Below are 26,577 nucleotides of genomic sequence, written 5' to 3' on the forward strand. Positions count from 1 at the left end.
ATTATAATATATATATAATTTAAAATCTTTATATAAAAGATAATATATATACGTTTATTTTTAAAATTAAAAAATAAATATTTTAAAAAAATGTTATTATAAATAATTAAACCTTTATATAAATTTATAAAATTAAATATATATTAATTTAAAATTTATTTTAAATATTATTAAAAAGAATTAAATATAATCTTATTAATATTTAATTTATATCTATTAATTATAAAATTAAATTAATTATTTAAAATTATAAATTTATAAATAAATAATATATTAAATATTAATATAACGGAATTTCTAATTAAAGAAAATAAAGTTCTTATAAAAATGAATATTAAAATAAAACTTTAAAAAATTTTAAAACTAAATATAATTGAAGATTTTAATAAATTATAAATTATAATCTATAAAAAAATAAATAAAAAAGTTAAAAAAATTAAATCTAAAGATATTTAATATAATTAAAATATTTATAAAATAATATATAAAAGATGTTTACATTATATTTATTTATTAATTTAAAATAGTTTTTAATTATTTTATAATAATGTAATATATAAAACTTAAATTAAAAGAAATTAAAACCTTTAATGTAAAAATTAAATAATAAATAAACCATAAAAATTAAAGCCTTAAATATATAAAATTAAACCTTTAAAACTTATATTTATATATTTTTATAAATAATTTATTTATTAATAATAAAAATATAAATTTTTAAATTAATTATATTATAATATTTGATAATAAAAGATTTATAAATTATAATAATAAAATATAATTTACTAATAATATTATTTATTAATTATTTATTAAATATAAACATATTATATATAATATATTCGCTAATAAAATTTATAAAATAATATAAGGTTTTAATATAAATTACGTTATCCATAATATTATTAATATTATTTTAAATTAATTAAACTTCTTAATAATTTCTTTTATTTTATGTATAAATTCTTTCTTATTATACTAATACTTTATTTAAATAAGTAATATTAATAAAAAAAATTAATAATTATATAAAAATAAAGAAATTAATAACATTTAATAAATATATAATAACTACAATTTAACTAATATAATAATAAAAACATTTCCAAATAAAATTATAAAAACATTAATAAAAAATAACCAAATTAATCTACATTTAAAAAGGTAAATAAAATATAAAAAAATAAAAAGTAATATTAAGCTAATATAATAGCAAATTATTAAAGTTAATTATTAACACCAATCCAAACATAAGCTATCGCAAGAAATAAAAAGGGATATACTAAAAATAAAATAGCATAATATATATTAACGCAACCTTATTTATAAAATAACTCTTAATTTAAACCATTACGGTTTTATCCTCTAACCGTTATAAGTGTATACAATTATAAATACATAAAATCACAAATATATAATAGTATATATCTAGATTAACATAAATATATATTAGTATAAATCTTAAGGTTTCATTTATTTAATTATATTTTACAATTAATTAATTACAAAAAGAAAATAAAATAAATAATAGTTATATAATATTAATATAAAAATATTTTATTAATAATAAAATATCCTTATTATTAATAAAGAAAGAAGAAATAAAATATTTACTATTATTAAGATATAAAAATACGTTATACTTAACTAACCTTAAATAAATTCTTTGCTCTTTAAACATTTTAATATACCAATTTTAATACCATTAATTTACTTATTATTACTTTATCATTATTATTATTATTCCTATTTACGTACGTACCTATCAACAATTTAACTTTATTAATTTATATTATTATTATTTAATAATATTAATTAATATTAATAAATATTTATATATAATAAAATCATAATAAAATAATAATTAAAAACATTAATAATATTAAGATAATATATTAAAATTATTTAAAAAAAACTATTTAAAAGATTATATTAAAATTATAATTTATTTATATATATATGTTTTTTTTAATGATAAAAACAAAGGTTTTTATAAGTTATCATATAACCATTAATTATATAATAAATATAAACCTTTTAATTTAATTAATAATAAATTAATGTAATGTTACATTGTTAAAAACAAAGGTATTATTATGTAATTTTAAATTATAAACCATATAAAAGTTTAATATTTATCGTATTCTTTTAATTAAATAACTATAATCATCATTATTTAATTATACATTTAATATAAATATATTTATTACCTTTTTATATTTATTATTTATAACTTTATTTAACGCATTTATTTTATATATTTTATTTAATTAATAAATCTTTATAATTCTTTTAAAATACAATGTTATTATTAATTATTTAAAGCTTTTTATAAAGATTTAAACGTTGAAGTAATATGTTATACTTTATAAGAGATATTAACTTTTATTTAATAATTTTAAAGTTTTAAAGTAATATAATATTTAAATAAAAGTTCTTTATTTTTTTTCGTTAAAAATTATATGTTATATAATTTTTTTAGTTTTTTTTAAAAATATAAAAAACTTAATACCGTTTTTATTTTTTTTCTTTATTAATTTATAATCTTTTAACTATTAATTAATATTAAAAATTAAATAAAAGTAAATGATTAAATAAAGATTAAATATATATTAATAAACATACGTTAAAAAAAACATACGGTATTAAAATGAAATTATTATAATTTATTATTATTTATTATTAACTTATAAATCGAAGTACTTTTATTAAAGCCACTTTAATAAAAGCCATTTATTTTTTATATAAAATTAACGATTTTACATATTTATATTTATTTTAAAAAAAATAAATAAAAATATACGGTTTTTGATTTTAAATAAAATATTATATTTTTATTATATATAAAAATAAAAAAGAATTTAAAGCTAATATTTATAATGAAATAAATATAAAAATATATATTAATAATTATATATATAAATTTATATATAAAATTAATATTATTAAATAAAAACCGTTTTAATATAATTTTTAAATTAAATATAAAATATATAACTTATTTATTTATTTAAAAAGTAATTTATAATGTTATAAAATGTTATTACTTATTATATATAATATATTTTTTTAAGTTTTAATAAAGTAACGAAAATTAACATTTTTATGTTTAAAATATTTTTAAATACTCGTTATTTAACTCGAACGTAAAATATTTTAAATAATATATTAATTAATAAAAATTAAAATTTAACACGGTTTTTTTAACGTTAAATGAAAATCGAATATATAAAACTTTTAATTATTAAATTATTTATTTAATTAAAAAATAATTTATAATATTATAAAATGTTATTATTTATTATATACGATAATTATTTAATTTTATATAAAAACTTTATTAAATTATTATAAAACTTTATAAACGTTTATAACTTTTTAAATAAATAAGTTGTATATTTAATTTTAACTTTAAAAGTGTCACACAACTAATACGTATTAAATAAGCGTTATATGAGGTTTAATTGATAATATTCATCATGATTTAATTGATTGAGGTAAAATCGTGGGAACGCGTGTTACACCGCTATTTTACATGAGACTAGGGATTTTCAGGTCACCTGACATGGCTGACTAATCTGACAAAAAGTTATATTAAAATATTACTTATTTAACGATATAAATTTTATATTTATAATATATTAATTGGTAAAATTATAAGTAATAATATCTTTTAATAATTTTATTTATAAATTTATATATATAATTATTAATATATATTTTTATATTTATTTCATTATAAATATTAGCTTTAAATTTTTTTTATTTTTATATATAATAAAGATATAATATTTTATTTAAAATTAAAAACCGTATATTTTTATTTATTTTTTTTAAAATAAATATAAATATGTAAAATCGTTAATTTTATATAAAAAATAAACCTTTTTAAACTTAACCTTACGCACGTGGTAACACGTGATTAAATTACATAATTAATTATTTTTTATATTTTGACATATTTAATTTAAAAAATATATAATTTAATATTAAATTTACTTTTATATATATATATTTTCACTTATTTATTTAATTTATTAATTACTTTTAAATTTAATAATAAATGACATTAACCGAACTATGAAGTCAATCTTTTTTCTTTATTTTTTTAACAATATCTTCCATTCGTGACAACTTGCGCCATAAAGTATCCAACTTATTGTCGTCGTTAAACTTGCCAAAATCCACCGTGTCCGTCGTCTTCTCTCTTGTTGTCCTTTTGACACCACGTTTAGATTGGTTGTAACGGTCGAACTCGTAAGGCTCTTGTCTATTACCCATGTGTTTTCCCTGAGGACAATCCGGTTGCTGTCTCTGTTCGTACCTGCTCTTTCTCCGTCTCTTTCTTCCCCTGCGCCTACGCTTTGCCTCCCGGGGTGTGGCGGGAGGTACGAAAGGGGTAGGTAGTTTGGGTGTATGGCTATCCTCGTTCGGTAGCTTAGAAGCTAAGGTATGGTGATCATCTTGTATATGGAGTGGATTGGCCTCGTTCTTGCTTTTCCCCGCGGGGCTGACATTTGAAGATCCAAGTGCTGTGTCATTTGCAGCATTTTCTCGAGGAGTGAAAGCTGTACTTAAACGCAAACCGAGTCCTAATTTACTCTGGTCGGCCATGTTGTGCGTCTTGCGTGCGTGTCCTGGTCCTTTCCGTCTCTTCGCCGAGCGAGTGTCGCAAGGTGAAGTAGTCACTTGGGACTCTGGCAAAGCGATACCCCCAATAAAATCGACTTCTAAGCTACCAGATCTAGACTTAGACCCATGTCTTGAACGCTTCTTTGATTTCGAGCTGAATAGCATATTGGTAACTCCTTGGGCCTGTATGTTCTGGGTATCATCATTTAAACCCCTTTTCGGTCCAGCAAGATCCTCTGAGTGGCATGCATGTATATCTGTTTGCGCTTGAGCATGACCGGAGTTTTGAGGGTCTGAATACACTTGCGAAGCATCAGTTTTGTGCGTGACTCCAGTGTCAACAGGAATCTGGCGAAGTATGTGGAGCTCGTGAGAAGTAGATGCGTCGCTAGAGGACTTAATCTTGTTCGCAAGTCTCCTTCTATACAATTCTTCCACGTCAGGCAAGCTCTCGTCGTCAGAACTATCATACCTGTGTGGCCGAGCAATTGTCGGAGAGCTATACTTGAACGGCATTGTGTCACACGATGCCGCATCACTGCCGTGGCAAGGCCCGGCGGTCCGTCGATCTCTGAGTTTGTGCTGAGGTTTCCCAGAGAAGTCGGTTGAACTTTGAGAGAATATCGGTAGTCGATATTCGGAATTCTGCTTCTGATTTGGTTCATGTTCTTCTGCGGCAGGAACACGCTCAGGGGGCTTTTTGCCATAAAACCTCCATGGTGTAATCCTGTTACACCTAGAAGGTTTCTTCGATTTAGGACTAGGTTTTCTCGGTGGTGTGCTGATGTATGGAATTTTTACTGGTGCCAAAGGCTTCTGTCGCTTCTTGGCCTCATCGTCGAGGAACTTCCTTAATACTTTCGGCGTACCGGGCCTCTTTAAGGTTGACGCCTGAAACTTAAGTGTTAGCTGGTTAAACTAGCCCGTTCCATTCTCTTAAGAGTGCCTTACAGAAGATTTCTCTTTATTGGTCTTAAGCGGTGTACAACCTCGCCCATCTTCTCGCGCGGAGCTACGCGCAAACGTTTCTGGTCTTTCTTCTCTTACCTCATGCTCGCTGGCCATGATGTCTTTCCTACTGTTTTCACCAGTGATTTCAGTTATTAGCGTCGGTGGTACCTGGTGGCTGACGGTGCGTTGATCAACACTAAGGAGGCTTTGGCGAGCTACCTCCAGCTGTACTTCTTCGTAGGACATGCCATCAAACGCAGGATGGTATATAACATCTTTACGAGAGACGGAAACAGTCTTCCCGAGGCGGAAATTCGATGGCACTGTTTGCCCTTGTATGTTTTGGCTGCGCAGCCGGAAGTTGATTATACCAGCAGTGCTTATTGTAGCAAATACGGTCTGCCGGAAGTCCTGCTCGGCTGTAACGTTCATACCTGTTAAAGGTATTTGACGAGCGTGCCAACCGACTAAAACGCTCTCGCCTGCAGAATAAGTACCCGGTTTAAGATGTTGTGACGGGGCAAAACTCAGACTGATACTATTGTAAGTATCATCGTTACCACTTCGTCCTTGCTCCGATCTTGGTGTCTTAATAGCAAGAATGGTGGTTAATTGTTCGTTTTTCTTGTCTTGGGCTTTGTTAAAATTTGATCTTGCATATAAATTTGAAGGTCTCTTTACTTACTCTTTAATGGTAGCTTCGGAGGTCTATGAACAAGAGCCCCTTGTAGGTGCGAGAGTGCTTCTGGTGAAGATATCCTCTGCTGGTTAGAACTTCGCTGGGCTAATCCGAGGACGGACATCTTCTCGCCTGTCGCAGTCCTATTTGCTTTAAGTACGTTGATGAATCCCTTTTCCAGCTCCTTAAGCCTTTCCTGTATAGCTGGAGAAAGATCTGGAGAGTTGACTCCTCCTGAAACTCTCTGATTAGGTTGTGCTGATGGCAGATCTTCTGGCGCCGAAGGTACATCACTTTGGACATCCGCCTCAATCGACTGTAGCAGTGTTTCTTTAGCCCTTAAACCAACAACTGCATCATCCTCTGTCCCATCATCGTCTGTGAAATCCGACTCGTCCTCGCTAGAATACAAAGAGAAGTGACGGCCTCTCGAAGATCGTTCTATATCGCGAATCTCCTTCTGAATGCCTTTCCAAATCGGAGCCGAAAAAGTCAGCTCACCAGTCTCTTGGGGTAGTTCGGTACCGGCTATTCTATCGCAAAACATCTTCTTAATCTTCTTCTCTCCCATCACTTCTCGTATTGCTTGATCAACCTTGGCGGTTTTGATTATCAAATCACGACACCTCCAAACACACACCCAGTTGTCGATCCACTTGTCACCGTGAACCATCCGAGACCGTCTTTGCGGTGGCGTGGTGCCTTTGGTTTGTTTGCGTCGATTCTTGCAGATCATATTAGTGGCTTTCTTCACTTGGGCGTATTTATTAAATACGCCCGCACGGACGGTGGAAGAAAACTCTTCCATTATTGACGTCCAGACATCTTTCTCGGGATCCTTCCCCGTAGTTGGACAATGAAGGAACCTTGACCTATGTCGATAGCTGATCTTGAGTAGTTCTATCCTCTCAAACTGTGAGAGTTGCTTGGAGATACCAGATACTTCGGACCCGGCCATTATTTGGCGTGTAATGGAGGTTTGAAGAGGGCTATGAGGAGGCGCTATCTTTGGGTTTGAAGATGGTTGTGTAGTCCCGAGAGATTTGTCTACATGTTACATTAGCATGTCAGTAAGTTACACTTAATATTATAAGTTGACGAGGAGCGTCTTGCCTGTTGTCGTATACACTCATTCATACACTCTTGTAGAACTCTTGATCAAGATATTGTGAATGTCCTTCGTGCTTGTTTTACAAAGTTCCGTTGGAAAGAAAACCTTGACAGCAGAAAGAATATCTAGAAAAAACATAAGTGCAGGAAGGATGAGATTCCTATCGTTGATTAAACTTGGGTACCATTTGCTAAATCTTAACGTGTGCTAAATGCTTGATCTTAGTTTTTCAGATTTCATCGCTTACAGTCGAGATATCAATAGTCAGGGATGCGGTACGAGGTTGTACATGATGAAAAGCAAGTTGTGATGCTCGTCTAGTCAGCCAAGTTTCCCGAGTAACAGCCCTAACAAATTTCATTTCCTCTATGCAAGGTTTGAATAACTCAATGACAATATACGCATTGTGAGAAGTGACTGGAGTATTAGAAACGAAATTGGCTGAAACTGGGAATATGCGATAAAAGACGCTTGGATTACATGTATACAATATGCATTGTAAATATACAAATCTTTTAGTAAGGGCATACGTGTCCGTAAGCTATAGACTTAAGTACTTGGCGCAACAATAATTTATATCCTTTAGTTATAACTCTCAGGTAATAGTAATAAATAAGAAAAAAAATTAAGCTTCCACGCTCCCGGTACCATTGTATAAGTGATGATAATAATAAACTCTTACACATTTACGAATGATTATGTATGTATGTACATCGTATGCATGGGTTATTCCTTTACCATGTAGCTTAGGTACATACTTGTTTCATGCAAAATGACAGCTCATATGTGATATTTTTAATGCTTAAGCGTAATATAGCTGAAAAAAGAGATCTTCATAACTTTATAATGTCTCTTTTCGATCACAGCTCAAGCAAGCATTTCTTATATGGTATAAAATGTTTTTTCTCTTACTACATGTAGGTAGGTACTCAGTACCTCGTGTCCAGCTCCTGTTGAGTTACACTGTGCGGGATTAAAGAGAACAGGAAAAAGCAATTGGCTTGATGTTGTATGTATGTCAAGCCCATCAGCCCTCGCTTGAATTCAAAAGTACAATACTTGACAAGTTTGTGCGTACCTATGTAACAGTTGAACCAAGTTGGGAATTAGGTACTTACTCTCACTCCAACTCACACCCGCAAAACAAGTATGTCTCTTGGAACTTATTTCGACGACAACTACAACATCTACGTCTGGAACTTGGTGGCTCCCATACGTAATGAAGTCATGGTATTTAGTTATTGAACCACTGGCGGTCTGGAGCACTATGCTGTATCTCATCACGATGGGTATTTACATAGTCTATAGCATAGTCTATGATACTTTTACATCTTTATATGCGTGTGCCATCCATTTACCTAATGCCTTTCCCTTCTCCGTGGCGCCGCGCGGATTATATTATCCACTCTTAGAAGTAGCTAGAAAATATTAGCATTTAGGTCATACTGAAGACGACGACGGATTGAAAGTGACTTACTTCTGCGGCTTCACTTGCCGATGATACAACTGCTTTCTTCAACTTGTAACTCTCAATCACTCCAAGATCTCGCATATCTGCTATTCCACCGCCGGGCGTCGTTAGATCTAGGCCATACGTTGACATGCCGTCATATATGGCTTTCCGTAATCTTGCGACAAGGTCACTAGAGTCTAGTCCTGCGTTGTCGGCGAGGATCGTGGGGAGCTGCCGTAAAGCTATGGCGAACGAAGATACAGCCATTTGCTTTTTACCTTCAACCCTGGTAGCAGCGCCTTCCACCGCCTTAGCCATAAGCATCTCGGCGCACCCACCGCCCAGCGTAGTCCTCGGCTCCCTGACAGTTTGAGAGAGGACGGCCAAAGCATCGTGTAGTGAACGCTCTGCCTCATCTAGCAACTGTTCCGTAGCACCCCGAAGGACGATAGTGCAAGCTTGACCTGCGGCCACACCAGAAAACTTTATAAGAGTGTCTTCTCCGATAATGATCTCCTCGATTAGGTCGCAGTGGCCTAGTTTCACCTGCTCCGGATGGTCGAATGTCGATGTGATCTCGCCACCGGTAACCAGAGCTAAGCGTTCGATGCCGTCGAAGTCAGCGTGCTCGATGGACATAATACCAGCGTCTGTAAAGAGCTGCTCTGGCCAGTTGTAGATCAACTGTCTATTGATGAAACAATTGATACCATGTGCCTTGATCCTATCCACCTTCGCTTTCATCTTGTCTTTTTCGGCCTTCTCAAGCTCGGCCAGCTTGCCGGTTGAACTGACCTTCATACGCGCGCCGAATATTTTGACCTTGTCTGTGTCCATAGATGTGTTGGCGACTAATATCTTCGCATTCTCTAGCCGTTTAGGCTGATTCACACCGATCTTCTTGTCAAGGATGAACCCTTCGTCTAGGTACGAGTCGCTTAGCTTGCCTCCGGCCTTTTTGATGATCTGGATATGGCTAAGGTCCGAAGAACCCTTAAGCCGCAACACCGCTTCAACGGCTAGCTTGGAGAAGAGATCTCTATCTTGGGCGAGCACCTTAGAACTGAGGGTTGTTCGTGCAATAGCGAGCAGGTCCTTCTTGAAGGCCTCGGGATTCTTGCTGTGGTCGACCGCCGAGCCTTCCAACGCCTGTAGAGCCGCCTGGCTTGCTATGCGATAGCCTTCGATGATCGTCTGGGGGTGAATCTTTTTGTCGACAAGCTTCTCAGCTTCACGCAGAAGCTCAGCAGCTAACACGGCTACAGAGGTAGTGCCGTCACCGACTTCGTCATCTTGTACTTTTGATATGTTGACAAGGACCTTTGCTGCTGCGTTATCGAGTGCTATAGACTTTAGGATCGTGGCGCCATCATTGGTGACCATGATTTCGGCGGTGGATCTTGGCAAGGTCAGTCAAGGAAAAATAGGTCGAAAGAGGGAAATAGCTATTTAATCTAGACGTACGCTGATTGTAATATCTTATCCATTCCCTTTGGACCCAGGGTACTCTTTACCAGGTCACCAACGGCAATGGCACCGACGAAGGCGGCTAGACGAGCATTCTCTCCCTTCTCCTCAGTTGTACCCTCTTCGAAGATTTGGGTGGGACTAAAAGACGACTAGGGAAGAAACGCCATGTTAGCCGGAAAAGACCAAAAATATGCGAGTAGCAGTACATACCATCTTCACCACTGTAGAGAGGATAGTTATAGGTGATTCTATCAGGGGGTTATTGCTGGGTTGCGGTGTGCTTTTCCGCAAAGCTCGAAATATCTTGTAAGTCTGCAACCTTATGGCGGGCCTGGCAAGAGCTTCAGATGTAAATGCGGGCTGCACCTAGACTTTTTTCGAGGGTCAGGTCGGAGAAAGGATAAAATGTACGGCCGGAGCCATAAACTCAGCCATAAACTCAACTCAAGAACAACCTTACCTTACGCGCTAAAGGTGGGGTTGCATGGCAGCCTGCTGATAAAGCGATAAGATATAAGCGGATAACAAGAAGTTGGTGGGCAGAGTGGGGACACACACAATTGGGGCTTTTTTTTTTTTTTTTTACCTTAGGACCTAGGTAACGTTCAAAAAATCACCTGCAAAAAATATTGGCCGCGAAAACAAACCTAAGAAAATACCTAATTCACCTTTCCCCTTTTCCCTTCCAATAAAATATCCAAGTCGATACTCGAGTACCGTGTCGGATCTGATCACGACACCGCCTTTTACATTTACTAAGCGGCTAAAGGATCAATACTATATTGCCTAGGTTTCCCATCTCTCAATCCTACCGCGATCCAGAATTCATATTTTCGTCTACCGTCATCCTCTTGACTTTGAAGGCGGGGCAGTTTTTCTCACCCAGCAACCCCACACGGGCCGACCAACACCTCTTCTATACGCATACGTTGACCTAAAACGCAATATACGACACCAATATGGCGCCGTCATTTGATCATCTGCGCGATGCAGACGTCGACGAGGATGACTACGACGAGGATGAGATCGACATCTCGGACCTGCGTGAAAAGTATGAGGTCCAACTAGAGCAAGGCTACGAGACCTTCATTGTTATCGATGGTCTGCCGGAGGTCACCGAAGAGCAAAAGCCCAAGCTGGTAAAATTCCTACTGAAGAAGCTGAATCAGGTTGGAAAGACGAAAGAGGAACAGGTCTACATGCCGATGGAGGACGGCAAGTCTCTCAGGTACGCGGCTATTTCATCTCACATCACATTCTTCGCAAAATGCTTCGCCAAATAGACCGAGAACTAACAGCCGTTGGATTGTTGCTGAGGATGAGAGCCCGAGTATTAACATGCTTGTAGATTTGCCTTTGTCGAATATGCTTCCGCTGCCGAAGCCGCAGCCGCCGTGAGGCAGCTCGACGAGGTTCCCCTCGACAAGAAGCACACCCTGAGAGTCAACAAGATGTCTGACATCGATCGGTATGGCCGCGAGGGACGAGTCGATGAGAATTACGTACCTCCTAAGATCGAAGAGTTCACCGAGAAGGAGCACTTGCGATCATTCTTAGCCGACCCGAGCGGTCGCGGTCGCGATCAGTTTGCCATGTACCGAGGTGATGTTGTCGGTATATTTTGGAATAACGAGAAGGAGGCCCCCGAGAACATTGTCGACAGGCAGCACTGGACGGAGAGCTTCGTGCAGTGGTCGCCCCTGGGAACATTCCTGGTATCTGTTCACCAACAGGGTGTACAACTGTGGGGTGGCGCTTCGTGGTCCCGGCAAAAGCGGTTTGCGCATCCCTTCGTCAACATGCTCGATTTCTCCCCGAACGAGAAATATATTGTCACATGGTCGAATAGACCTATTTCGATACCTGATGAAGGTCATCCCCAGCTATCATTGGACGAGGACGGCAAAAATTATGTCATCTGGGATGTCGAAACTTCTAAACCTCTTCGCTCGTTTGCTAATCTCGACATACCTACCACCAATGATCCTACGTCGGCAAAGCCACAGCCTAAATTCCCCTGGCCAGCTTTCAAGTGGTCCGCTGACGACAAATACGTGGCACGAATGACCCAAGGCTCTTCGATCTCGATGTACGAGCTGCCTCGCATGAATTTGTTGGACAAGACGACGATCAAGATTGAAGGTGTTATGGATTTTGAATGGGCCCCTGCCACACCCCAGAGAGAGGGTGTGAAGCAGTATGAACAGCTGTTTTGCTTTTGGACGCCAGAGATTGGTAGCAACCCTGCCAAGGTCGGACTGATGAGCGTACCTTCAAAACAGATCGTTCGATCACTGAATCTTTTCAGCGTTACGGATGCTAAGCTCCATTGGCAGTCGGATGCTACCTATCTCTCAGTGAAGGTTGACCGACATTCGAAATCTAAGAAGTCACAGGCCACTACTCTGGAGATATTCCGTGTCAGAGAAAAGGGTGTGCCGGTCGAAGTTGTCGACACAATCAAGGACACGGTCATTAACTTCGCCTGGGAGCCCAAGGGAGACCGCTTTGTCATCATCACGACGCCGGAGCCGGTTGGGCCAACCGCCGTAGCTCCTAAAACTTCAGTGGCATTCTTCTGTCCCGAGAAGGCCAAGGGGTCGGCCATAGGCAACTTTAAGCATCTGCGGACTCTTGAGAAAAAGAATAGCAATGCAATTTATTGGTCTCCTAAGGGCCGCTTTGTAGTTGTCGCCACAGTTGCCAACCAGCAGAGTTCAGATCTTGAATTTTTCGACCTGGACTTTGAAGGCGAGAAGCCGGAAAGTGATAAAGACCTTACCGCCAACCTACAGCTCATGAACATGGCAGACCACTACGGTGTCACCGACATCCAATGGGACCCCTCAGGACGCTTTGTCGCTACTTGGGCATCTGTTTGGAAGCATACGGTATGTTTAATATATTCCTTTAAGAGGTTAACTTTAGTACTAACAATTAGGAATAGATGGAGAACGGATATCATCTCTACGATTTTAAGGGCGAGCTACTACGGGAAGAACCTGTTGACAAGTTTCGCCAATGGTTATGGCGTCCCAGGCCGCCGACTCTGCTTAGCAAGGACGAGCAGAAGCAGATCCGCAAGAATCTCCGGGAATACTCCAAGATCTTCGAGCAGGAAGATGCCGAACGTGGAGCGTCTGCTGACTTAGCGGTGGTGGAAGCCAGAAGACGCCTGCTTGACGAATGGCTTGGATGGCGTGCGTCGGTTGACGCCGAGATTGAAGAGGAGAGGGTTGCGCGAGGATTGCCGAAGCACCTGGTGGAGGCTGAAGCCAAATCAGCAGAGAGCGGAGAGGAGCAGGTGATCGAGGAGATCGTGGAAGAGGTACTTGAAGAGAGCGAGGAGATTGTCCCCTAAATGGACTTGGGCCGTGACGTGTGATAAAAAAGGACTGGCAATCAGCGGCGTTCTGTGTAAGGGCATATAATGAAACCTGCAGCTAGCATAAATACAGCGTCTATGATGACTGATACATCTAGAAGGGCTTGATAAGTCTTATTTTTGACCATCATATGCCATTGATATTTGTGAGGATGCAGGGTACTTCCTAGTGTATTTTGTATGTATCTAACTTGGGCTGTAATGTATGCATTAACTGTTCTCTAACGCGGGGTTGTGATCAGCTGGGATGAGACGTTGATTTAGGAGATATGTTAGGTATGATTGAAGCACGTGGAATCCTCTCCCTCTTTTTTGCGGAGTCTGCATACCGTAGTAGGTATATCGGATGGGATGCTAGGATGCTTTGAGGATCCTGTAATGGCATGGGGCGCATGAGTTGAAACCCATCCATCAAATTGTATGCTTTCTTCGGCCTGCGCGCGCAGGAGAAGATGGGAACGTCTCCTATATTCGTTTCTGGAGGAATGGTAATATGTCATTATATACCTAAAGGTACAAAAATATAGTTACTACGATATAGTTACAGGGTTTTGCAAACATCTCCATTATTTACTTTGTAATACCTCTCTTAAGTTCTAGAACCGTTCATAACTACCTATGTAAAACTGTGCATGCTGTGTTTGCTCGTGGTTGGAGCTTTTAAAGTTAATAAATGAGGCTTAATTGTGGAGATGTGTAGATGCGGTACCTAGACCCGAAGTGATGAAACGCCAACCTTGGAACAGGTTCTTTCAAGTGGCTTAGCTGGAGCTGTACCTGCATGCAATAGGTACCTATGTAATACCTATGTAGCTCGAAGACATACAAGGTAAGACATAATATTGAACCATCATCCATGTTTGTTTATCTTAGTAGGTACGTGCATTTACCTAGATGTAGATTAGGTGTGTAGACAGGCTAAAATAAGCAACAGATAAAATCCGCTTATTGTGTGAAGGAAGCAATTGATACTATTAAATAGTTCGAGGGATGTTATCTATAAAAGGTAAGAATAATTGCGTTAGTTAAGCCCTCAATCTATTCTGGGTTGTGAACCGTTATTTTGAAGATAGGTAGGTAGTTAACTAACCAAATCCACCCTAAACTGTTTACATACATATTGCAGGTGCACTATGTAAGTATGTACTTAATCTAATACATTAGGTACTTATATGTACATAGGTAAGATCAAGGCACTACTAATATGTACAGAAAATGCACTCCCATTAATAAATGTACTTAGGTACGTAAAGGAGCGGTGTATGCGAATAATTATTAGGGGGTACATAGATGATACCTGCAAGTTTCAGAGACTTCTGCTCTTAATTAGATCAATGGAATGGATGTTAACTTTGTTAACTAGCAGGTACAAGGCCTTTTAATTCTGAAGTCTCATTGGTTGACCTCTTGATTATCGCTTATAAATGGACCCCTTTCTTTTCTCCTTGTACTCTCGCACCGGCAAAATTTGTCCTTCGCGCCGGGGCTCATAAGGGGCAAGCTTTTAGTGGTGGAGAGGGGGCGTCAAGTAGCAAATTGGAAGTGTTCGGCGCTTTCCTAGGCTCCCTCCTAACTGGCAGAAGGCGCCAAAGCTACTAGCTTCCCAGGTTGCAATGCGCTAGTTAGGTATCTTTACTATCGCGCAACCCACGGCATCATCATCATCAACTTACAACTTTCCCTTTCTTCTTCCAAATTCCAACTTTGTTACTTCTTTTCTTACCGCATCAGGGGGATTCGCTCATTATTCCCGGGGAAGCCACATCGTGTTGTTCTTATTTAGTATATCGGAAGAGATTCCTTGGTATTCGTCCACTCATTGAAACAACAGATCATTACATGTATTCGCTCATTTCTATATATTCGATTTCATCATTCGTTTGCACCGCACCGCCTGCGAGCATCCCCAACCAAACATCCAGTGTCAGCGTTGGCATAGTAGTACTATAGCCTCAACCCTTACTAAGGGTATTAATTACACATACCTAAAGGCTTCTGCACATATAGACTTCTCTGCTGAATTATAATGTTTCTCGGACGAGTCTAATTGACCAGCACTGGAACGTCGAAAGCACTATTGCACATAGACTTTGGACATAATCATCTACCTAGTTAACCTTTCTCTTTGGTGATTACATTCGACCATCATCACCAACACTCAACACTCGTTTTCCTCGATTCGAAATATTAGGGTATTATATTCATTTATAAATACTCGTCTCCTACAAACGGGAGCAACCTCGATAATTTACAAGCTTTTATAATCCGATATCCGATACACCGTGCCGCCATCTAGGGGTTCATCCTTGCTAGGATCGTGAGACAATCGACAAGCTGCATCTCACTTCTACCACAACAGTGTCGCTGCAGATCAGGGGGCCTTCCCTTTACAGCGAATTCAGTTAACGAATTTGGGATTTTTCGAAACACGATATACTATCATACTTCGTCCTTACGCACGCCTTACGCGATCAAGGCAACTCTAGTTTCCGTCTTTACTGTTACTATTCCTGTCTACCCTGCTGGCCTCTGATTCCTTCGTCCGGAGTCGCTATCTAGAAGTCGGACAGACCTTAAGTAACAAATCGACAAAATACAGGACCATTCGCCTCCAGTACCGAGGACAAACTGCTTCGGCTTCGTTTCTGTATCCTAACATTGGTGACGCATACACAATCGCTTTGTGTACATACGCTTGGGCACCATCAAAACCAGTAATTTAATCGACTACCTCTTTCGCACCGTTTCATTCTGAGCCGATTACTCGATGCTCGATCATGCGATCATGACCTACAGTGGAGGACACTTAGACGGGGTTGACCTCGCACTTCCGAGTCCTGGATCACCGCCCGGCATGACTTCGTCCGCTATTACTTCCAGGGCCTCGTCTGTACGATCATTTAACTCAGACGATGGCGAAGACGGCCTCACTGCAGACGTAGCCAATTTCGAAGAGATCGGCCTCGATGACGATGTCACCTCAATTAACCATTCCCATTTCCGCGACACTCACGCCAAGTCGGCTCCGAATCCTTATAGCATCTCCTTTGCCTCTGACCTTCGTGCGTCTGTGAAGCATGTCGGCCCTAAAATCCATCCTCAAACTCGTGATCTAGCTCGTCCGCGACCGCAGTTGCGCAGTATTCAGTCCTTTTCAGGTTCTCGTTCCGGAGCCCCTGCACTGACCCCGCAGTTTCGCGATATTAGTACCCGTAATGTTAGCGCAGGCATTGGCCTCGAATCCCAAGCAGGCACATTGCCGGCGCGAGGTCTATCGGTACGATCTGCTTCCTCCATGACCATACCCCGTCGCCGACGAAGCCCTAGCTCCAATATTTCAGCCCGGTCTCTAAGCCCTGGAGAAAACAGTTTAGTAGTGCCCAAGCTACGACGGAGTAGCTCGCAGACGGGCCGGGCACCAAAACCGGCAATCGATTTAGAAAAAGAATGCGACGACGACGATGATGACATCCCCGACGATCTTATACTCGATAATGTCCCTCTATCGCCTCGTCCCCCCACGGAGCGTTCGGCTAGCCGTCCAGGGTCGACCTCAAACTCCCCAGAAAGACGAACAAAAGAACGTATTCGTAGCGTGGGCAACGGCACGCCGCCGGTTGCGGTCCATCAAGGTTGTCTAAAATCTCCGACATGGAGGATGGACTCTTCGCCATCCACGGACTCGCTACGATCGTCAGCGTCTTCGTCGGCCAAGGGTCGTGCCAAGAGTTGGACTGCTGCTATTTCGGAACTTAGCCCTGAAGCGAAGGCTCTCACCGAGAAATTGGAAGAGCATGCAGATGAGCTTGATAAGCATGGCGTTTGCAATTCGGCGTATGTCCGTCCGGCGCCAAAACCGCGGGTGAAATCAGCGCTTGCTGAATTACCTCCTCTGAGGCGAACTAATATCATGATTGACCCTCTACCCATCTCTAAGGAGAAGGAGGCAGTTCTCTCGCGAACAAGACCGTCTTGGCTACCGCCAAAGGATCCCGCGGAAGAGAAGAAACACATCAGAGAATATCAGAGGATGATGGCAAATAGTATTGAGGCGGACAAGAAGCGAGAGGCTGCAAGGAAGGAGAAGGAACGTAACAAGGACAATATTGCTAAGGCACTCATGCAAGTGTGGGAAGACGACGTCTTGAAAAGATGGGACGTTGCTATTCGCGAGCAGCGAACTCGGGAGTTATGGTGGAAAGGCGTAGCACCCCGAAGTCGAGGTGCTGTGTGGTCTCGCGCTATAGGAAATCAGCTAGGGTTGGCCGAGGCGTCGTTCCAGGCAGCCTTAGCAAGGGCGCGCGAGGTTGAGGAGCGCTCTGCAAAAGGAAAACCCGAAACCGAGGATGAACGCAAGATGGGCTGGTTTGCACAAATTCAATCGGACGTGGAGGAGCATACTTGGGTTGACCTGAAGATCTTTCAAGCCGGTGCTCCCTTACACAAGAGTCTCATCGATATCCTTCGCGCGTACGCTATGTACCGGAGTGATATTGGTTATGTATCCGGTTGCAATGTGAGTCTTATGATTCCACTTCCTTTCTTTTGGCCTTATTTTAAACATTTATGTACTAACATTGCTAATTAGACTATTGCGGCAATACTCTTGCTCAACCTTCCTACGCCCGCTGCAGCTTTTATCGCCCTAGCCAATGTTCTGAACCGTCCTCTTCCCTTCTCTTTTCACGCTTCCGACGTAGGAGCCAAGGCATCTACATTCAACTTGCTTCTTCAGACTCTAGCTACGAAATCGCCGCGACTCCACGAACATCTTACCAATCAGGAGCTCATCCTCGAACCCGATAGTTATCTGGGTGACTTATTTACATCTTGCTTTACACGCAGCTTTGGTCTTGACGAATGTACTCGGATATGGGACGTGTACGTCTTCGAAGGAGATGCCGTCCTAGTTCGTGCAGCCGTCGCCTTGCTGTTGGATACAGAGGCATCTCTGCTTAGTGCTAAAACTACTGCAGAAATCCGGAAGGTCCTTGAGACTAGAAGCAGACCGGACCGGCAGGAGAAAGTTGATTCGTGGATGGCCAAAATTCGAGACGCCGGAAAGTCCTAAACGAGTTTTAGAGCAGACAGGCGTCGTTGAATTGTTATCTACATGTCTCCCTGCTCGCCTTAGCCTAGCCGTAACATTATTGTCTACATACCATAAAGGTATATTGATATTGAGCAAGTCTATTGTATATATGTTAGACTTGTTAAGAGATGCTAGGATAGCTCTGCCGCGATCCATTTCTTATGTCTTATTAGCCTGCCGTTGGCGAAAAGGCAAATATGGAGCACATAGGAGGCGTAAGAAAAAACTTGAAGGCGGCTCGATCTAGTGCAGATGGGCTCGCAGAAGAAAACTTTTGGAACGAATTAATCACGAAATGGGGAAGGAAATATAGACTCTTGAAGGTGATAAATGGGCATAAGAAAAGGGAGTTAATTGTTAGTTTCCCACTTACACGCGTCACATACATTTCTCTTCTTCCCTCCCCTTTTTTATCTTTATATTCGAGAATATAACTAGATAGCCTCGTTATCCTGCCCAGAGACGGGAGCTACCCTAATTAATTTGATGAACAATTTATTTGTCGATCTTTCTGCGGGGCTTTCTAGCTTAGGGTATTTTTTATTTAAATTCTTTATGCAAGATATTTTCCGTCTTGATTAACAGGTACTAATTCGACAATTCTGTGAAAATTGCGACGTATGGAACTGGAAATAATCCTGGCTATTAATCATATAATGTCATTTATTAGGTACGTATACATTCCTCTAGCCATCCGTCCTTGTGGTGGTATCAAGCGTAAAATCATACATCCAAAAAGTAGCAAGCAGTAAACACCAGCGACCCAATCCATCCGTTTATGTGTACAATCTCCGTATTATTATGCATAGCCAACTTCTCTTTTCCTATCACTTTCCCTATTCGTTCAGAGAGTAAAACCAAGATCCTCCCTGCGATCATCTACCAGGCGTCCCCACTCGAGTAGTAATCGAAACATGTAAACCTGCATGTCTTCCTTCCGAAGGGACTGGAGCGCCCAGTCCCGCCCTGCCTGTGCGATTTCGTCGGCGTCAGCTAGACCAGGTCCGCCCAAGTATCTTACGGCGCCCCAGAGATCGCCAAGTCGCACGTCTAATGGTACGAAGTGTCTCCAAGCATGGACACGTTCCTCCCACCAAGTGCGGAAGAGGGCTGCACGATACGGAAGAGAAGCAGATTTGAGGAACGGTAGGAAGCGGCCACTGAAGGCAGCACCGTCGAGGTCGATGAGATGGCGGTGACGCCAGTGCTCCTGGAAGTCGAGAGAGGGTGGTGGCTCAGCCGTTGATGAGCCGTAGAAGGTAATATGCTCGGCATTACAGTCGCGCTCGTCGCAGCGATTAAAGTCGCCAACGAATGAGACATTGGCAATAAGGTGATTATCTGCGGCGGGTGCGTTTTGAAAGGAAGGGGGGGATGACGAGGTGGTAGAGCGTAGAGCGGAAATAATATGTCTTGGGGCGTGAATTAGGTTGAAGAGAGACTTCTCCCGGATGGACATTTTTGCTTTGGTGGCCATCTGGACGAATCTGGCCCGCAAAAACGTTTGCCAGGCACCATGCATGGCAAAGCCATCAGATGAGGCGCCACGCCAATATACGCTGTTCAGCTTCTGGTTCCAGGGTATGCTTTTATTGTTCTCGATCTCGACCTTCTCGCCGAAGTTCCACGGGCTTGGGTATAGTATATCGGCAAAGTTATACAACCGGCTCTGGCTGAAGACGGGGAATAGCGTATGCGAAGGTGCCATAGCAGATGGCGATAGCAAGATGCCATGCAGATACGCAAGGTCGGGCTGATGGCACAAGTCACCAGATAACGTCCAATTGGATACGAAGCCATGCTTCATGTGCGGAGCGGAGCAGCTAAGACATTCTGCTTTTCTATTCCACCAACGATACTTATTCACCGGAGAGTCTGCAGGACATGTTGGTGAAATCCATTCGTAAAAGATCTGTCGTTTGGATCTGTCCAAGAACCATGGCGATTTTTCCTCCCAAATATTCTCGTCTGCCTGTAAGTAATCTTTCGACCAGGGCGGTTCCTGGTCCTTGCTGAATGTCAATAACTTCTGTTTTGCGCTTAGCCTCGCCCTGGCCTTAACTCCTTCTTCTATATATGCATTCATACGGTCGAGAGGGACGGATATGCGGCACTCGTCATCGAGATTGAAGGCAAGCTGCATATTTGGGAGCCATTGTGCAAAGGGTTCGAGCATGTCCTTAGTAACATCCATCATCCACCGATGGGTACCGCGGATATGCGGCGATATTTCAATTTTTCCGTCCTCAATGATAATGCCTCCCATAGAGAGTGACGGGTGCTCGAGTAGGTGGGTCGTCCTCTGACGAATGATAGACGGTATAGTGCCCCAGAAGGGGAGGAGGTCAGTGTGAATCTGGTCAAAGGTATCGATTACTGGAGATTTGACTGAAGTTGCAAATATGTACCATTTGTCGAAGCCGGGGGGAGGCGGCATACCATAGCGCTCTCTATACTCTGAGACGGCCTCTTTTAGCGACTTGCTCTTCCTAGCCCCAGCTATCCAAACATCCGACTCGCTTCTGGCATTGGCAATGATAGGGCCGGGGGTAGGTCGGAACCCACCGGGGCTCATGAAAACTGTCTGACAGAAGACAAGAGAAAAGGCTAAGAGGGCGTAAAGGCCATATCGATTCCTAGAGATAACACCCTCGCCGGTTGACTGTAGCTGAAAATTGACGGCTTTATTAAACCGAAACAAAATACCGGCCCCGAGAAACAGCCAAACGCCCGTTACAAGACCCCACCAATTGGACCAGACCTTGATCATGGTCCCGTCCATGATCCTCCATTGTATGTACACGAAGATACCTGTGGTTGTGAGCAGTAGGCTCACGAGTGTGGTATGAAAGTAACCAAGGAGGTAGACGGCTGAGATTATAGCTATTGTCACAGCTATACTATCAATAATCAGGTCACCAACAGCGAGCCAAGTGAGAAATACATTCCATTGAAAATTGGCTCGGTCAATTGATGACCAAACGGCCAAGAATGTCAATACGGCAGCCGAACTTAGAAACAAAGTACCTAGAAAATGCCACGTCTTTAGTTGTGCCTCGTTGCTTTGCCGGAGTTTCCCGACCTGAGATATGAAGACAGCATCCAAGGCTAGCGTGACTAGCTGAGCAAGAGGTATGAAACGCTCAATGTGCGTTCCGCCAGGACATATTGCGCCAGTTGTGCGCTCAGAAAGGAGGAGGGTATCAGTAGCAGCCAAGCCCCAGAACAGCGCAACCAGGCCATATTTTACGAAGGCTGAAGCGCCTGAATCTCCCGCCTGCGTATCATATCCATATCTCGGTAGATATAGAGGTCGCAGCTCGAGGACGTCGTATATTATGAGGATAAAGGGGAGAAACGACTGACAATAGGGATTAGTGATTAATTCTAGATGTCTTATTGCGGGGTAGGATTAGGCGCAAACCTGAAGTCCGTCCCACGAACAGTGGATAGTACGAATAGTCCGCCAATACAAGATAGTGCGGGCAACGAGGCAGAATAGCAATAGCGCGGAAGATGTCGAGAGGAAGCGAAACCGAAGTGAAGACTTCAGTATCCCAGCGAAGCTTTTAGATAAGGCATTTCCGTCAGTCAGCGGCGCGTAACTCGACTCGAAGCGCAATGCATATCTAGCATAGGCGGAGAGGGCGAGGCCAGAGAACATGAAGGTCAAGATGGAAAAGTGGAAAGGTCGTTCTAATTCGCATAGAAGTTAACATCATGCGCGTTTATACAAGGTGCAAGCTTGAGGTGGTGTCCTCAAGCCAAGACAAGAAGACAAGAAGAGCGGCGGGCCGTACCGAAGGCTGCGCTTTTATAATATCGGGACCAGACGAAGATGGTACTTGAGCTGAGAATACTATCGGGCGTCAATTATTTGGATTTGGATGAATCATAATTATACAATAGAGATGGGACGAGAAACATAACACCGCACGTACCAGATAGCGAAGACAACGACTTTCCGAGATGGCGACGCCATCTTGAACAAGACCACCACGAATAGCCCAAGTGGGTGGTTCGTCTAGGTATGTATGCGCTCTCACTCTACTTGTCGAAGAAAAGGCACACGACTTTAATTCATGGTGACGAGTTATAGCTATAAGATGAGACGACGAGGTAATCGATGCCAAGTATATTGGCACTACGAGCAAAAGAGGCCCATTCCGTTTCTGGTCTTCTGATATCGCCGAAGAGGTGATAAGAACGGATGACGAGGTGACCAAGAAACGAGGACGAGGGCTATTTGGCTGTATGGCTATATGTACGAAAACAGTAGTAATGCTACTGTATGGTTCAGTGATTCAGGCTCAAGCGTCTTGGCAAGATGGATCGTGAGAACTTCTCATTGAAAAAACGGAAATTCGGCACAAACAACTTTTCTTAAGTCGATGCACAAACCGCATTAAACGTAAGGCTGGGAAATCCCAAGTAATTGGATTTATGGGGGCGGGTCAGGATTGTTGTGGGATGCGACTCTGAGCTGTGCTCTTCCAAGATTCTTGGCTCAGCGCAACCCATGCAGAAAAAAAAAGTATCGAGATCATAATTAATAAGTCGTTACATAGGTAGGTATTATTAGAAGTTGGGAGCTTTGTAATACTCTAGTTCCATATTCCTTCCCGCGTATTACCTTTGCAACTTCCAGACCAGTTGGACGGCTGATGCCAGCTGACATGGCCATATATACCTATGTTATGTACCTAGGTACCTACCTAACTTACATAGGTAACTACCTAGGTACTTATCTTTTTCCCCTTTTCTCTTTCGATGCGCCTCCTGAAATACGCAATTCCCTCGAACCACAGAAGGCGAAATGGAAGAGAGCCAAGAACCACCTTGTCTAGATGATGCCCTCGTAGAATGTGACCTGGAACCTCCCGTTGTCCGAATTGATTACGGGGTCGATGTCGTCCTCCAAATACACGTTCCACGGATCTAGAAACTGCATCTCCCATTCCCTCGTCGCGTTGTTCGCGTCCTGCCCTATGATCTTGTCGAGACACCACGAACCCGTCGCCTTCTGCGCTAACACGTTGGTTGGTGCATCGGATAGGAGGTCCGTCGTGAACCCTTTCGCCCTGCTAAGCCCGCCGAGAGACTGGATCACCGCGGCCCCATTATTGCCCTGAAGCAGTGATATGTCTCCCCATGCCGTCCCAGATCCGTTGGCGTGCCAGTTGATCTCGGCCCATGTCCCTAATAGATGTTTTTTCCTGTCGAAATTCATCATGTTTCCCCGCACAATACGCCCGCGGAAATTTGGACATACAGCAACGAATACAGACGACCAAGGTGGGATCTAGAAGAAAGTACACGATCCTTATTAGTGCCCGCCCTCCTTAGGATATTCAAAGGTATGACTGTCTCAAAGGAGCTTACGACCGTGTACTTGTAAGGAACGAAGTCGTGATTGCTCTCGTACAAGAAGAACATGGTCCCGTTAGCAGCGCCGTGACTTTTCGGATCATGGTTCCATATAAGCACGCCGGGACCACCGAAGTCTTTATCGCCCGCTAAATACGTAACGGGCATTGTAAGTTCAATTCGAAGATGGAGGAAAACCGAAACTACAGTGGCTCGATTTCAAACGGCGGCATACTTACTGGTATAAATAGGCGTCTGGGATTCGGCATGACAGAATATCTGAGGATCGTTAATCTCTCTGCTGATATTATACCAACCGTGGCGAGTGAGATTTCGAAAGGGGACACGATGATGTCTCGCGCTGAAGGCTTCGCGGACCAAGACGCCAACCGGAAACGTATGGGATAAAGGAATGATCATGGTGGTTAGTGTGGGGAAGAAGATTGCCGTATTCAGAAGACGCATTTTTGCTTCAGCTATGATGTAGGTATGAGGTAGGTGGTGAGTATTGTATCTTAGGTGGAAAACCGACGTTGATACGGTGAAAGGAAGAAGAAGCCGCAGGAGACAAGATCGGACGATAGCTGAACCAACACAACTTTGATTAGGAGATCTATATCAACTAACGAAGATATATGTGATTTTACATGCGTCGCTTCCTTTAAGAGGAGTTGTAGCTTCTCTAAGAAGCACATCATCGTTAGAAATTTAGTAGGTTAGGTAGTTATTTGTATACATCATGTCCTTCCTAACATATGCGCCGGACGTCCAACTCCCCCGGTGCTAGAACATCTATCCATATTGGGATTCGACACGACGAGTCTATAGGTACCTAGATCGAGTATTATTTTTACGATAGTCAGTTAAATATAGCACCAGTTATATGTTCTTGAGAACTCGAAGAGGTCTATATATTTAGGTATGCAGTCATCTTCTATGCCCCCGTATACAAAAGGTAATTGATGATCGTCATTAAGAGCTAAAATCACGACTACAAAGGACTCTTAGAGCAGATCATTATCACATAACAACACATTACATAAATACTATCACAGTTGCTGGATGAATATCCTAATACAGTTGGCGACTCATCTCGCTCTCTATCGCACGCCTTCTTGTCTTACGTATAATTCCCAGTCTTGTTCATCCCCTCGATAGCCGCATAATAGGCCGGATGCTTCGTGAAGTCGTCAAACCAAAGTAGCGCCGCTCCTTCGCCCGGAAACATAGCCGGAACCCAACTGAAAGGGTCGTAGAAGTCCCAGATCGTTACGCCTACGCATGACTTAACTTGCACGCACGCACCAACAGACTAGCAAGTAACACAGTTAGCAGAAGCAAAGCATATAGAAGGAAAAATAAGACGCGTACATTCTTGTAAACCTCAGCCTGCCACCCCATGCTGGTCTCGTTTGCCGGTTTCTCGACTCTAACATCCAGTTCTGTTATAGCCACCTCCACGCCGAGTGCGCCGTACGATTGCATGTCGGCAATCTGCTGGGCAAGAGTCGGTGCCTTACTCGCCACAAGATGGGCCTGCATCCCGACCCCGTCGATCCTAATCCCCGCCTCTTGTAGCAACTTGACAATTCTGGTAGCTCCCTCGCTCTTAGCTCCCGGTGACTCCATGTTGTAATCGTTATAATACAGTTTCGCGTCAGGATCAATCTCCGCCGCTGTGCTGAACGCTAACTTGATAAATTCTTCGCCGAGGACGTTGTAGAATACTGATTTGCGATACGTTTTGTCCTCGTTGAGTGCTTTATTGACCATATCCTACGCATAGCACTGGCCTTTGTAGCGACCCATGACCTGCGTGATATGCTTGATAATTATCGAACGTAGTTCCTCAGGGGTCCATTCTCCCTCTCCAACCCACGGCGCGAGCTGGCTATGCCAGACTAAAGTGTGGCATCGTAACAACTGGCCGTTTTCCGCAGCGATCGAGGCTACAATATCACCCTCCGTAAGATTGAATACGCCTCGCTCTGGTTCCGTGAAGAGCCACTAGAATGTGTCAGTAGCGAAATAGGCACGAGTGCCTTATGGATGGTAGCTGTTTTGTGGCATAACACACCTTCTGGCCGTTTGTCGGCGTAGTTTGACCGAACTCTTTCGTGTCTCTTATGATTGCATCATACTGCGGGTATGCTGCCTCTAGGCCAGCGCGCTCTCTCTGGCCGGGAGAATCAGTCGCTGCACCGAAGTACTTCAGACCGGCTTTCTTCGCATATAAATCTAGCTGTGCCGCAACGATGGGTACCGAGGTCGCCGCCAGGAAAGATATCGTAATAGAGAACCACATCTTGAACTGGGCACTAAGCGAGACCCAGATCGTATCAGAACCCACTCGATGAAGCAACAAGGAGGCCGAATTCGTAATAAACTACAGAAACTCGTCCATAAGGGCCAACTCGCGTTATTATATACTACCTAA

At 41.6% G+C, this 26,577-nt stretch overlaps 7 protein-coding genes across 7 annotated transcripts; 2 read left to right on the forward strand and 5 right to left on the reverse strand.

The window, feature by feature from the left end:
* Positions 1–4,027: 4,027 nt before the first annotated feature.
* Positions 4,028–7,935, reverse strand: F4813DRAFT_377869 (uncharacterized protein). The gene is made up of 5 exons (XM_049245288.1): positions 7,376–7,935; positions 6,269–7,309; positions 5,584–6,212; positions 4,524–5,523; positions 4,028–4,450 (listed from the first exon to the last, which is right to left on the reverse strand). Exons 2-5 carry the CDS (start codon positions 7,218–7,220, stop codon positions 4,446–4,448), a joined length of 2,586 nt encoding a protein of 861 aa, XP_049094414.1. The 5' UTR covers positions 7,221–7,309; positions 7,376–7,935; the 3' UTR covers positions 4,028–4,445.
* Positions 7,936–8,394: 459 nt separating this feature from the next.
* F4813DRAFT_308957 (chaperonin Cpn60/TCP-1 family) lies at positions 8,395–10,760 on the reverse strand. Its single transcript, XM_049240852.1, has 4 exons — positions 10,507–10,760; positions 10,291–10,445; positions 8,851–10,225; positions 8,395–8,791 (listed from the first exon to the last, which is right to left on the reverse strand). Exons 1-4 carry the CDS (start codon positions 10,507–10,509, stop codon positions 8,732–8,734), a joined length of 1,593 nt encoding a protein of 530 aa, XP_049094415.1. The 5' UTR covers positions 10,510–10,760; the 3' UTR covers positions 8,395–8,731.
* Positions 10,761–10,899: 139 nt separating this feature from the next.
* F4813DRAFT_377878 (eukaryotic translation initiation factor 3) lies at positions 10,900–13,910 on the forward strand. Its single transcript, XM_049245289.1, has 3 exons — positions 10,900–11,524; positions 11,645–13,187; positions 13,244–13,910. Exons 1-3 carry the CDS (start codon positions 11,256–11,258, stop codon positions 13,655–13,657), a joined length of 2,226 nt encoding a protein of 741 aa, XP_049094416.1. The 5' UTR covers positions 10,900–11,255; the 3' UTR covers positions 13,658–13,910.
* Positions 13,911–16,466: 2,556 nt separating this feature from the next.
* Positions 16,467–18,752, forward strand: F4813DRAFT_394663 (TBC domain-containing protein; the record flags this gene model as incomplete). Its single annotated transcript, XM_049247593.1, has 2 exons — positions 16,467–18,197; positions 18,270–18,752. The coding sequence occupies 2 exons, from the start codon at positions 16,467–16,469 to the stop codon at positions 18,750–18,752; spliced, it is 2,214 nt and encodes a 737-aa protein (XP_049094417.1).
* Positions 18,753–19,385: 633 nt separating this feature from the next.
* Positions 19,386–23,381, reverse strand: F4813DRAFT_377883 (glycosyltransferase family 90 protein). Its single transcript, XM_049245290.1, has 4 exons — positions 22,715–23,381; positions 22,574–22,632; positions 22,198–22,469; positions 19,386–22,134 (listed from the first exon to the last, which is right to left on the reverse strand). Exons 1-4 carry the CDS (start codon positions 22,753–22,755, stop codon positions 19,618–19,620), a joined length of 2,889 nt encoding a protein of 962 aa, XP_049094418.1. The 5' UTR covers positions 22,756–23,381; the 3' UTR covers positions 19,386–19,617.
* An 84-nt stretch (positions 23,382–23,465) lies between these two features.
* On the reverse strand, positions 23,466–24,209 carry F4813DRAFT_400991 (uncharacterized protein; the record flags this gene model as incomplete). The annotated part of the gene is made up of 2 exons (XM_049248343.1): positions 23,466–24,075; positions 24,156–24,209. 2 exons carry the CDS (start codon positions 24,207–24,209, stop codon positions 23,617–23,619), a joined length of 513 nt encoding a protein of 170 aa, XP_049094419.1. The 3' UTR covers positions 23,466–23,616.
* A 1,051-nt stretch (positions 24,210–25,260) lies between these two features.
* Positions 25,261–26,529, reverse strand: F4813DRAFT_400995 (glycoside hydrolase family 10 protein; the record flags this gene model as incomplete). Its single annotated transcript, XM_049248344.1, has 4 exons — positions 26,218–26,529; positions 25,953–26,147; positions 25,512–25,916; positions 25,261–25,452 (listed from the first exon to the last, which is right to left on the reverse strand). The coding sequence occupies exons 1-4, from the start codon at positions 26,443–26,445 to the stop codon at positions 25,261–25,263; spliced, it is 1,020 nt and encodes a 339-aa protein (XP_049094420.1). The 5' UTR covers positions 26,446–26,529.
* Between the last annotated feature and the right edge of the window lie 48 nt (positions 26,530–26,577).

Source organism: Daldinia decipiens (genome assembly GCF_022478715.1).
Source record: "Daldinia decipiens strain CBS 113046 unplaced genomic scaffold F4813scaffold_69, whole genome shotgun sequence".
NCBI classification, from domain to species: Eukaryota; Fungi; Ascomycota; class Sordariomycetes; order Xylariales; family Hypoxylaceae; genus Daldinia; species Daldinia decipiens.